Source organism: Staurois parvus, unplaced genomic scaffold, assembly GCF_062004578.1.
Source record: "Staurois parvus isolate SC_StPar_1 unplaced genomic scaffold, SC_StPar_1.0 ptg000019l, whole genome shotgun sequence".
Classification (NCBI taxonomy): Eukaryota; Metazoa; Chordata; class Amphibia; order Anura; family Ranidae; genus Staurois; species Staurois parvus.
The window spans coordinates 24,151,295-24,164,874 of record NW_028317815.1 but is presented as its reverse complement, the minus strand read 5'-3'; the positions used below and the strand labels follow the sequence as shown (position 1 = coordinate 24,164,874).

The 13,580-nt window shown below is 43.4% G+C and overlaps 1 protein-coding gene across 1 annotated transcript in view; it reads left to right on the top strand.

Moving 5' to 3' along the window:
* The window catches only part of LOC149472960 (cadherin-related family member 4-like), a 140,778-nt gene that overhangs the window by 46,235 nt on the left and 80,963 nt on the right, over window positions 1-13,580 (top strand). The window contains exons 6-7 of the mRNA XM_089686741.1: window positions 481-626; window positions 9,091-9,270. Coding sequence (XP_089542867.1) covers window positions 481-626; window positions 9,091-9,270 — 326 coding nt within the window. The remainder of the gene's footprint in view (window positions 1-480; window positions 627-9,090; window positions 9,271-13,580) is intronic.

Sequence of the window (13,580 nt, the reverse complement as noted above, 5' to 3'; positions counted from 1 at the left end):
CTCTCCCTCCTCATGGGGCAGATTGATACAGTTGGAGCCATTGGCTCCTGCCTCTGTTAATCGAATCCAATGATGAGAGAGTGAGGAATGGCGCCAAGCTGCACTGTATGTGTCAACTGATGCAGGTAGTGTAGCTTGGGATCAAGCCCGCATGAGTGGCCTCATTGGTAGCAACTTCCTATGGGGGAACTAGCTGAAGAGGAGGAGCCAAGAGCACCGGTGGGGAACCCCAGAAGAGAAGGATCAGGGCTGCTCTGTGCAAAACCATTGCACAGAAAAGGTATGTATGACATGTTTATTATTTAAAAAAAGTATGAAGGTTTACAGTCACTGTAACTCTTCTAATATTTATTGGAGAAATAAGAACGTAGCAGTCAGTCTATATGATTTACCACCATTTTAGAATAGGGTTTTTTTTCTAGAAATGAATTAAAAACCATATCAAACCATACAAGTTAACAGCTATCTTATTTTCTACAGAGCAATTGAAAATGATACTATTTATGTACCTGAAAATACTCTGATTGGTTCCATCCTACATGTATTTGAAGCAACGGATAAAGATACTGCAAGTAAAGTGACTTACAGTTTTCCAGGAAGAGTAACCATGTTTGATATAAACTCAGGTAAGCTTCTTTCATTTTCATTTGAAAAGAAAGAGTTACATTAACCAAGGAATGTATATACTACTTTTTGACTACCAGTTTGAAAATCATGAAAGATTATTTCAGCATGTAAAAAGCAAGTATTTTAATACATATGAAAGCAAAAGTTATATGATCTGAAAACCAAATTACAGTTATACAATGTTTAAGAACCCTTTCACACTTAAAACTTTAACCACATACCACTGCCAGATGAAAAGATTGTTGATATTATTTTTTCCCACCTTGTTCCTCTCTTTACAATTATACAAGTATACAATTGTAAACTAGTTTAACCACTTCAGCTCTAGGCCATTTCTGGCTCTTTTTGTTAAAATATGTATTTTTTGTTAAGTATTTTTTTGCCAACATTATATATTTTTTAAAGCAGAGACCCTAGAGAATACATTGATTTTTTTTTTTTTATGTCACATTATTATATTTGTGCAGCAGTTTTTCAAAGGCAATTTTTGGGGAAAAAATACACTTTTCCGAATTTTATTGCAAAAAAAAGAATACATAACCCTTTTTTTTGTCAAATATAAAAGATGATGTTACACAGAGTAAATAGATACTTGAAATATAGAAAGAGATACCAAACATGTCAAAAATTAAAATTGCGCACGCCCATACAACGGCAACAAAATTTACTATTCATGGACGACGCTTTAAAATTCTTCACAGGTTACCATTTTAGAACTACAGAGGAGGTCTAGTACTAGAATTACTGTCCATGATATGACATTCACGGAGATACCTTACATGTGTGGGACGATCGCCATTGTGGGCCTGGCGCATTTGCCTTTGCGTGATAGCACGAGGGGGTGGGAGCACTTTTTAAAATAATTTTTTACATTGTTGCTTTAATTTTTTTTTGTGATCACTTTTATATCCGTCACAAAAAGTGTAAACATCCCTTGTGACAGCAATAGACACATGATAGGTACCCTTTATGGAGGCATCTGGGGTCTATAAGACCCTAAATTCCTCCTCTGCACTTGAAAACATTCAAAACACCAAGATCAATGTTTGTAAATGCTTTCAGACTTGAAAAATTATGCAAAGTATTTCAGAGTAAACAGGAAGTGATGTCTGGTCATCGCTTCTGGTTTACTAGAAGGGAGAGCTGATGAAAGCTGATCCCAGCTTTGTTCGGCTTTCTGGCCAGCCAGCAGACATACCAGATGGTTTCTCGGGTCTCCTGGTGGGACAGGAGATCCCGAGAGAGCCTCGTAAGGTGACGAGAGCGGGGTTGACCCCTCCAACTGCTTGTACAAGCAATAGAGTGGCTAGTTAGCTACTCTGATTGCTTGTCCAAGAGAGCCGTCCAACAGCTCTAAAAAACGGTATCGGGGTGATGCATGTAGCTGCAGGCATCACTTCGGTATAACCACCGAAAGTCTAGCGACGTACAGATAATCATAAAATCATCACTAGAATCAAAAACTCTGATTTGCCCTGATTTTTGAGGGTGATAGACACCAAAGATTGGTAGTTACCAATTCTCTTCACCCAGTTTCAATCGTGGAGCAGGTTCTGATTGGTCATGGTCGAAGACCTTTTTGAATAAAGTTAGCAAAACATTCTTTTATTTTGGGTTTCCTTGCAAAGGAGAGCTGTGGTGCAAGGAGTCTCTTCTGTGCTTTTGTGCTTGCTCCCTGTTGTTTGGCAGTCTAGGATGTGGTAAGTGAAATGGTAGAGGTGCTACCCAGTGGTTTGCTTCATCAACAGACAACTCCTTTTCAACTACATCAAGAAATATATGATATTCCATGGACATATCAGGCCTTTCATCATATTGAGTTGTAGCAAACACATTGTCACCTTAACTGTCCATGCAACTAGCTGTGGTCCCTGAATGGCATAGCGAGGGAGTGCATGGCTGTAGTTCGCAAGCATTAAAGGTCTCTTTTGCTCGCATATAGCTGGTGCATGGGCTGAAGAAAGAAGGGCGCCCATTAGGCAGAACGTTTGTTCCTAGCATGTCTGCGTGAGTGTAAATTTTTTGTTTATTAAAAATCTTACAAACAACATAATAAAAAACATATTTACATATATACAGAATAAAAAAAATATAAATATTTATATATAATTAAACAAAAATAGCTTACTTCAGCATAGAAAACTGCTTTTTTTGCTGGGAAAAAACATAAAAAGAACCAATCATATTTTAATATTATTATTATCTTTATATTGTATCTCAATTGTATTATACCCTACCTCTACCTAAACACATCCTCAGGCTAAGAAACAATTAAACATTTATCCCATGTATGCAGCCTTTTTTAAAAAAATCTGATCTTACAAAAATCTAGTGGACGTGAAAGGACAAAAAGAGAACCCACGTACCCAGAGACTGATAGACAGCAGCTACGAGGACCTGGCATTCATCCACACCTTTGTCGAGACTCCTGGCCACCACCTGTCCTTCTTAAGACCCTGAATCTTCCCAACCTCAACAAGAATGTTGCGCACCACCACCTTGACAGGAAGGACTTTTTTGCGAATGGAAACCTGCCACTGTGCATTCTACGTGTAGTAAAGGACTACTAAGCTAACTAGAAAGTGTCTCAAAATCAAAGTCCCTGTGAGTTTGAAAGGCTCCCTAAGATCATTTTTCATAACTCAAGTGGGAAAAGAAAGGTATACCCAGAGCCCCACCCACCCACTTATAGACTTCTATAATGAAGGAGCACTGAAGTAAGAAATGGTCCATCGTCTCCTCCACCCCACCACACTCCGCTCTTGGACAACCATGGTTCTCCACAGAGCGATGCTTCAGGTTGCCCTTCACAGGCCAAATCCTGAAACTTTAAAGGGATTCTCTCCAGATTCATCAAACGCACACCCTCCCTCATAACAGGGCCTGGGCAATCCCTCAAGGCCAATGGCTTTCTAAAGACAGATTCAACAACCTCCTCTCCAGGGCCTTCCTAGGAAGAGACCTAATTTCCTCCACCATCACTCGTCATTGCTAAAGCATTTTCATGCACATGTCGGACCCTCAGGCTGCTGGAGTGTAAGCCCCACCTAAGCATACTTATCCAACTATGACCCAACCTAAATCTAAACATTGTATATAGGGAGCATAACTGGGTCCATTAATCTGCTCTCGCACCTTGTGCACCCTGAGAATATTTCTGCCTAGCGAGAAGAGTATTTTGGCATTAGGATCAAGTGTGGGGATCTTATCTGTTAAGGATTTCAGGTGAGGGAAATGCTGTGTAACCTCAGGTGTTAGTATTTCTAACCTGTCATCAGGCATCATGTCACATTCAATGAGAGTGGGACGTTTTATGTGTGTTTTCATATCAACAGACTGAACCATGAAGTTGGATGCCCTACACCTTGTTTTTTCATAGTACCTGAGCATGCTTTTAGCGTGTAAGAGAATGTTTTACCACTAATGTAAAACACAAAGAACTTTGACTTGGCTAATGAGCGATTACTTTGATCATCTAACACTACATTTTCACAGAACAGTCAGGTTTGTTAGAGGAATACAGTCACTAAACAAATCCTGGAACATGATCTGGGCCTCACCCTTCTGCACATACCTCTGTACACTTGGAAACAACAGTTTATGGGGTATGTTTTTCTACCTCCCCGCCTCGCTCTTTTTTGGATACCAGAGTCTCTGTTGCCCAAGGGGCTAAACCTGGATGCAGTGCTGAGGTATGTTGGTCACTACTGCACTCTCTGTATCTTATATCGACCTTGCAGTATTTAGCAATGTGTTTGGGTGTGGCCTAACATCTTAAGCAGATAGCATTTCCTTTGAGGTAAGCTTTACGTTTATCAATGTGCTTGTTTCTGAAGCCACAGCACTTTGACAGTGGGTTTGTTTTATATGGATTGGGCATTATTATTATTATTATTATACAGTATTTATAAAGCGCCAATAGTTCACTCAGCGCTGTACATTACAAAGGGGGACAGAACATGTGACAGAACAATACCAATACAATGCAAAACATGAGGGGATCGAGGGCCCTGCTCTTTCGAGCTTACAATCTAGAAGGGATGGGATAGTGGTACAGGAGGAGATAGCTGTGGGGGATGGAGTGGTAGGAAGAGTGGAGGAGGTCAGCAAGTTAGCAGGGGGTGAGGTAGGCTTCCCTGAAGAGATGGGTTTTCAGGGTGCGCCTAAAGGAGAGGAGAGTAGGTGATAATCTGATGGGTTGGGGAAGGGAGTTCCAGAGGATGGGTGACACCCTGGAGAAGTCCTGGAGGCGGGCATGGGAGGAGGAGACAAAGGAACTAGAGAGAAGGAGGTCTTGTGAGGAGCGGAGTATGCGTGCTGGGCGGTACTTGGATATTAGGTCAGTGATGTAGTTCGGGGCAGTATGGTGGACAGCTTTGTACGTCAGTGTTAGGATTTTAAATTTGATCCGTTGCGCAATCGGAAGCCAGTGGAGGGATTGGCAGAGGGGGGTGGCGGAAACGGAGCGGTTGGAAAGGTGAATGAGTCTGGCAGCCGTATTCAGGATCGACTGAAGCGGGGATAGCCAGCGGTGAGGCAGGCCAGTGAGGAGGGAGTTGCAGTAGTCGAGTCGTGATATGATGAGGGAGTGGATGAGCTGTTTAGTGGTTTCTGGGGTTAGGAACGTGCGGATTTTGGCGATGTTGCGGAGGTGGAGTCTGCACGAGTTTGTTAAAGATTGGACTTGGGGCTGGAAGGATAGGTTGGAGTCCAGAATGACACCAAGTACTCTGGCCTGCAGAGCGGGTTTGATATTGGCATTGTTGGATGTGATGTAGAAGTCAATGGGGGGTGGGGTTCGGGCTGGGGAAGACAAGGAGCTCGGTTTTGGAGAGATTCAGTTTAAGGAAGTGGAGCGACATCCAATCTGATATGTCGCTCAGTAGGTGTGTGATTTGGGCAGAGACCGAGGGGGTGAGGTGGGGGGTTGAGAGATAGATTTGTGTGTCGTCGGCATAGAGGTGGTAGTTGAAGCCGTGAGAGTGTATGAGTTGGCCAAGGGAGGAGGTGTAGATGGAGAAGAGAAGGGGCCCAAGGACAAAGCCTTGAGGGACCCCAACTGAGAGGGGGAGTGAGGGGGAGGTGGTAGCATTATAGGTAACGCTGAAAGAGCGTTGTGACAGGTAGGATGAGAGCCAGGAGAGAGCAGAATCTCTGAGGCCGAGGGAGTGTAGTATTTTGAGGAGGAGGGGGTGGTCAACTGTGTCAAAGGCCGCAGAGAGGTCAAGGAGTAGGAGCACTGAATAGTGGCCATTAGCTTTGGTGGTTAGAAGGTCGTTGGAGAGTTTGAGTAAGGTGGTTTCGGTGGAGTGTAGGGGGCGGAAGCCAGACTGTAGGGGATCGAGGAGGTTGTTGTTGTTGAGGTGAGAGCATAGGCGGGTGTAGACGAGGCGCTCGAGGAGTTTAGATGTAAGTGGGAGCAGGGAGATGGGTCTGAGGTTGTTCGGGTCATTGGGGTCCAGGGAGGGCTTTTTAAGTATGGGGGTGATGTGTGCATGCTTCAGTGGGGAGGGGAAAGTGCCGGAGGAGAGGGAGAGATTAAAGATGTGGGTGAGGGAGCGTAGGATGGAGGGGGAGGGAGGTCGTAGGAATTGTGAGGGGATAGGGTCGAGGGGGCAGGTGGTGAGGCAGGCATCAGAGAGGATCTTGGAGACTTCCTCGATGGTAGTAAGGTCAAAGGTGTGGAGTGTTGGGGGAGCTTCAGTATGAGGAATGTAGGGTGGGGTGGGAGTGGAGGTCAGAGCAGTGGGCATGAACTGTCTGGGTCCTTTTCAGAGTTGTTAAGCTGTAAAGCTGCATCAGTGTCTGACACCTCTCTCTTATTGACTGACACTGATGGTCTGCTGCCATGCTTTGCTCTTATCTTCTCTGTGTTTTCTGACATCTGGTTACTGCACATCGAGAATATGAAGCTTGGGTTGTTTCTAGTCTTTGCTTAGTTGATAATAAACTTGGTGAAGAAACTGAACGGTGGGAAGGAGATGTGATGATCTTCCTTGTACTTAGAGCCTTGAGAATCCACTTATCTTGCAGATTATATGGGAGCTTTTCAGTTTTTGGTTTAATCCCATATGTTCTGTCTAGACATCCCAGTCCTGGTAAGTGGCCTTCACAGTGGTCTTCAGTCTTGCTTGCAATGACCTCCACCAAATTTTCTTAACTTTAGATTGTTTTTGTGCGAGATTTTAGGGAAGTTTCCAGTTTCTTCAATAGAACATTTTCAATAGCTTCAAGGCTGACATAATAGTCCTCTAATCTCTGCCATAACATTTTATCCCCAGCAGCTGGATCATACATGTGTAGGTATATTTGAGCCACTTTGTTAGTAGATCTAGTTCCTCTATAGTCATAAGATTGATATCTCTGGTGATGCCTTGGAAATATGTCTTCCATGCCCAATAGTTCTCTGGGCAATCATAAAATATTAGTAGCCTGGTGCTTACTAATTCTCACTGAAGTAGGTGCATTGCTAGATCAGTTGTCTCTGAGGATCCTAAAGGGCCATTTCTGAATGAAGACGCATGATAACCCAGGTCACATGATGGACACTGAGGGTTAGCATAGTCTTTGCTTTCTTCAATGTGTACCCTTATCACTGGGACATTTTCAGAGTGAGAGTGAAATTCAAGCATATCTGGAGAGGGTAGTGTTTATGTCACACCAGGAAACTGTGGAATTGTGTTGGAGATAGGCTTGATAGAAGCATAATGTATCTTAACTTGGGCTGGAGCATGGTTCTGTACATATTGCTGAGACCTTTGCATTGAGTTGCTATTTCCACAAGGTCTCATATACCACAGCTTCTGCTGATTCTGCAGGTGCCACCTGTTGACTCTGTAGCACACACATTCTAGCTTCTAACTCCGTCTTCTGTCTCAGGGAGCTGGCTTGTAACTTGGTTTTCTGCCTCAAGGAGTTGGCTTCTAACTCTGCTTTCTGCCTCATCAGGTCAGCTTCTTTTTGAGTGTACAATCCCTCTGCTTGTGCTGCTTCCATCTTTTGCAATACCTCTTGCAATAGAGTCAGCTTATCTTGGTTCTGACTAAAGGAAATGAACTATTAGTGTTCCTGAAAAGCTCAGTCCAATATTAAAAATAAGATTAGTGTCCTCAAGTTGTTGCTAAGAGTTACTGGATTATCCTACAGTCACCCTTTACCCTATCCAAGTTCAATAAGTTCAAGATTTCATTAAAATCATTGGATTCAGGTTCCAATCACCTCCATGGCCACAGGTGTGTAAAATCAAGCATCTAGGCACAGACTGCTTCTACAAACATTTGAAAGAATGGGTCACTTTCAGGAGCTGAGTGAATTCAAGTGTGGTACCATGAAAGGATGCCACCTGTGAAATAAGTCCATCCATGAAATTTCCTTGCTACTAAATATTCCACGGTCATCTGTTAGTGGTATTATAACAAAATATAATAACTGGGAACAACAGCAACTCAGCCATGAAGTGGTAGGCCACGTAAAATGACAGAGCGGAGTCAGCACATGCTGAAGTGAACTGTGTGCAGAAATCACCAACTGTCTGCAGAGTCAATAGCTAAAGACCTCCAAACTTTGTGTGGCCTTCAGATTAGAACAGTAACAGTACATAGAGAGCTTCATGGAATAGGTTTCCATGGCCGAGCAGCTGCATCCAAGCCTTACATCACCAAGTGCAATGCAAAACGTTGGATACAGTGGTGTAAAGCACATCACGACTGGACTTAGAGCAGTGGAGACATGTTTTCTGAAGTGACAGATCTCGCTTCTCCGTCTGGCAATCTGATGGATGTGTCTGGGTTTTGTGGCTGCCAGGAAAATGGTACTTGCCTGACTCTATTGTGCCAAGTGTAAATTTTGGTGGAGGGGGGATCATGGTGTGGGGTTGTTTTTCAGGGGTTGGGCTTGGCCCTTTAGTTCCAGTGAAGGGAACTCTTAAGGCGTCAGCATACCAAGACATTTTGGACAATTTCATGCTCCCAACTTTGTGGGAACAGTTTGGGGATGTCCCCTTCCTGTTCCAACATCACTGTACACCAGTGCACAAAGCAAGGTCCATAAAGACATGGATGAGTGAGTCTGGGGAAGAGGAACTTGACTGACCTGCACAGAGTCAGTCCTGACCTCAACCTGATAGAACACCTTTGGGATGGATTAGAGCAGAGACTGCAAGCCAGGCCTTCTCGTCTGACATCAGTGCCTGACCTCACAAATGCGCTTGTGGAAGAATGGTCAAACATTCCCATAGACACACTCCTAAACCTTGTGGATAGCCTTTCCAGAAGAGCTGAAGCTGTTATAGCTGCAAAGGGTGGGCCAACTCAATATTGAACCCTACAGACTAAGACTGGGATGCCATTAAAGTTAATGTGCGTGTAAAGGCAGGTGTCCTAATACTTTTGGCAATATATTGTAGCTTAACCCTAAACCATATTATTATGTTCTGACATAGCTTCTATGTGTGTCTTTTTTCAGTTACTGGTGCATTAACACTACGTCAGCCTCTGGATTATGACCATCCTGACATCCACAAAGCATATGCCCTAGCTGTTGTTGCCTCGGATGGTAAATACACAGCTGTATATACTTTTGAAATACATGTTACTAATGTGGATGAGCCACCAGAATGTGACCCTGCTATTTCTACTGGAACAGGTAAACCCAATTTACCTATATACTATTGGATAGTGACCAAATAGTTTTAGAACTCATAGAAGCCAAAAAGGGATGCATAAAAGTCAGAAAAGGAGTCACAGCATTTAGGGCTGCAATGTTTCTTATTTATTGAATAGTAGCATACATTATCTTTGACATGTCTTGGCTGAAAAGGGCCATCCCTGCTACTGTGCAATAAATAAGAACATTTGCTGCAGCCCTGATTATGGTGATTCATTTCCTCCTCTGATTGATGTGCCAGAGTGCAATGAGCTGGACCAGCACCCAGGAGTTTCACAGTGGAGCCTGTGAAGAAACATTTGCCTTAAATTATATTCACAATAAATTTTCATATAGGATAATACTGCTTCTAAAATCCGCCATTCAAATCAGCAGAAAATTCATAAAATGCCTTATTTTACTCACACACAGAAGAATGTAAATCAGAATTTGAAATTATTAGAATGTTGCTACTGGTAAATGATACTTGATAAGCTACAACATAACCAGTCCCAGATTTTCTTACAATCTGCTTTTAGTTACAACATTTTTCACAAGAGTTTGGAACAATACAACAATTTGCAAACACCGGTGCTACAGAAAAAATTCAGTTGCTGCAGTTCAGGTTTACAGGGAAACGTTATAGCAGGAAGCATGAAAAGCAAAGTCCACATTTCAATGATAAAGGAAAACCTTTTTTAAATATGGTGTGAAGGGGGTTGCAAGCTCAGGGGTAGCATCGCTGGATGTAATAGCTATCCCTAACAGCCGGGAGGGCAGACCATCTGGGAGGGGTGATGAGGGTAGTACAGGAAGGCCTAGACAGTTGGTGGCAATAGGGGATTTTATAGTCAAAAGGATATATAGAATAATTTGTCACCAGGATAGCCTCAACTGAATGGTTTGTTGTCTCCCTGGTGCCAGGGTTCGGTATGTGGTGAACCGGGTTGATAAATTACTGAGGAGCGTGGGGCATGACCCAGCTGTATTGGTCCTTGTTGGAAACAATGACAGAATATGTAGAAGGTGGAGGCTCCTTAAGAATCAATTTAAAAAACTAGGCTGCAAGTTGAAGGGAAGGACTTCCAAGGTGATATTCTCAGGAATTACCTGTGCCATGCACAACTCAGGAAAGACAGGGGGAGATTAGAAAACTAAATGCATGGCTGAAGGCCTGGTGTAAAAGGGAAGGATTTGGGTTTCTAGAGCACTGGGCTGACTTTTTATTGGGGTGCAACCTATATGCTAGAGATGGTTTGCACCTAAATGGAAGGGGGTCTGCTGTGCTGGAGGAAAGGTTTATGGGATGGCTGGAGGAGTGGATCTAGGATGGAGGGGGGAGGGAGAATTAAATTATAATGGGGCAGACAGATCAGACTCGAGTCTGTCCTTATTGATGGATGGAATGGAAAAAGATGGGGAGAGGGCTATGGCAGGCAATAAGAAGGTGCCCATGTTACAAACAACCATTGGAATTGTTACCATTTGTACAAAGATAAAAATATGCAAAATACGTGTGCAAAAGGTGTCAATGCATTAAAGTGTTTGCTCACCAATGCTATAAGTCTGCCAAGCAAAACAGGTGAGTTGGAAGCTTTGGTGCATGAAGCAAACTATTATTTAATTGGTATTGCTGAATCTTGGCTTCATTCTTCACATGACTGGGCCATTAATATTCCTGGCTATGTTCTCTTTCAGAGAGACAGGGTAAAAAGGAAAGGTGGTGGTGTCTGTATCTATGTGAGAAGTGCTCTCAGAGTGAGTGTGAAAGAGGACCTAGTTGATGAAGAGTGTGATGAGGCTGAAGTATTATGGGTGGAACTGCACATGGGGGTGCGTACTACAAAGGTAATCATTGGATTTTGCTATGGACCACCCAGTGTTAATGAGCAAGTGGAGACTCAGCTCCTTGCACAGATTGAACTGGCTGCAAGGGCTGGGACAGTGATAATAATAGGGGATTTTAACTACCCAGAAATTGACTGAAGTAATGGCACTGCAGGAACAGTGAAAGGGCAAAAATGTATGAACCTACTACAGGACAATTTTATAGTATAGTTCATAGAGGCCCCAACTAGGAATGATGCTCTGCTGGACCTGGTAATCTCAAACTATGCAGAACTTATTACTTATGTCCATATAAAAGAACATCTGGGTAGCAGTGACCATAACATGATATCATTTATTGTTAGATGTAAACAAGCATATACAGGGGGGGAAAAAACGCTCAACTTTAAGAGAGCTAATTTTTCAAGGCTGAGAGCTCATCTCCAGGACTTAGACTGGGAGGGAATATTGGCATCGATGAACACAACACAGAAATGGGAGTTCTTCAACAAAACTGTTAGTGAACACACTGCAAAATATATTCCCATGGGCAAAGGTTTAAAAGGCTAAAAATCAGGAACCTGGGGGGCGGAGCCCGAACATGGCGGCACAGGAGAGCGGAGTATAGGAACTCTCCGATAGCCTCCCCCACCTATCCTCCCTAATTTGTCCCGAGAGACTGACTAGCTGAGTCGGAGGGCGGCTGGAGACTGACCTGAGGAGAGGGGAGATCCCGGCGGTGATGCGGCTGTTGACCGGAGAGTAGAGAAGGAGCGTGTCCTTCCCCTATGAACTCTGCAAGCGGTGATCCTGGGGAGAGAGTGTGAGGTTGCCAGGAGACAAGGAGGAGTGGCGATACCACGTGGGCTGCCGAGGTGTACAGCTGGGAGAGAAAGAGACCGGCCGGCGTCTTAGGAGGCAGGGGAAGAGCCGACATACACAGCAGAGCTGTCTCCAGGGATATCTCGGGGTATATGCAGAGGAGGACAAAGAGACCCAAGGGAATTCCCTGGAAGAGGAGGACAAGGCAGCAGGAGAAAGGGCATCCCAGGACTGCAACTCGGAAGCTACTCCAGAAGGGTGAGTGAGAGCTGTGGGTCTCCCCCAAGTGTTAGTGTTAGTTTTTCAAGCTGTGCTACTGACCAACTGACATCCAACATAAAGAATAAGAAGGGAATTCCCAGAGAGGGTCTGAAGAAAGCAGTGACAGTTTTAAGTATATACCCCAGAATCTTGAAAAAGCTCTAATAATCTTATATGCGACATGAAAGGGAAAAATAGTAAAGGAAATATGCCTAAGAACTCCCAAACTGGAACAATAAAAAAATACACGTCGCAGGGAAAACTAACTCCAGTAAAAATCCAGGAAATAAGTGATAGAAGTGAACTGGAAATAAGCTTAGACAATAGCTTAAGATCTTCCCTGGGACCAGCTAACAATAGCCAACAAACACTGGAAAGTATGGAGTTGGGAGAAACTGAAAGAGAACTGCAAGTGCCAAATAAAAAGGAAATGGCGGAGATGTTTGGAAATTTAGAAAAATCTATAAAGCAAGAGATGGGGATAATTCGGAAAGAAATGGGACAGTTGCTATCTAGAGTGGAAGAAACGGAGGAAACAGTTAAATCCCATACCCAAATTATCCCAAAATTAGAAAAACTGATATTAGATACTCGGAAGGAACAAAAAAGACTGCTTTATATGATGGAGGATCAAGAAAATAGGGACAGGAGAAATAACATTAGAATAAGAGGAGTCCCAGAGCTGCAACAGGGGGAAGACCTAAAGGAGATCACAGGAAAAATTTTGAATGCCATAATGGACAGACCTGGTGCGGAAATGTATAAATTAGACGGTGTATACAGGATAGGAAAGCTTCAACAAGAAAAAGGCCCAGAAAAATCAAGAGATATAATCGTTCGGTTCCATAATTATAGAGATAAGGACGAGATATGGAGGAAGATTAAAGGAAGAACGAATATCAATTATGGAGGGAAAAATATTCAAATTTTTGCAGATATAGCAGCCGAGACATTGAGAAGAAAGAGATCGTTGAAACCATTATTGGAACTGTTGAAGAATCAGAATGTGCAATATAGATGGGGTCGATCAGCATGCTTAATTGGATGGAAAGATGGAGTCACAGCTTTTTTGCGATCCTCTGAAGATATGAAGGACTTCTGTAATAAATTTGAACTGCAGAGAATAGAGATACCGGGATGGGAAGAGGAGGAGAGAGAGTTATTTATGTTGGGAAAAGAAGAATGGCAGCTAGTTAGAAGAGAAAACAGAGAACAAATAGATAGAGGGACAACGGGGAGGAGGGGGGGAAGGTGAGCGGCACATGGACGGAGCTGAGCCCCCAGATAGGAATCAAAAGTGGGACTCTTTCCACAGATGATCTATAGGCAAATAAAAAACCTAATAGGGGGGAGGGGGAGGGGGGGAGGGGGTCGTGGTGTTGGTGGGGGGGGGGGGAGAG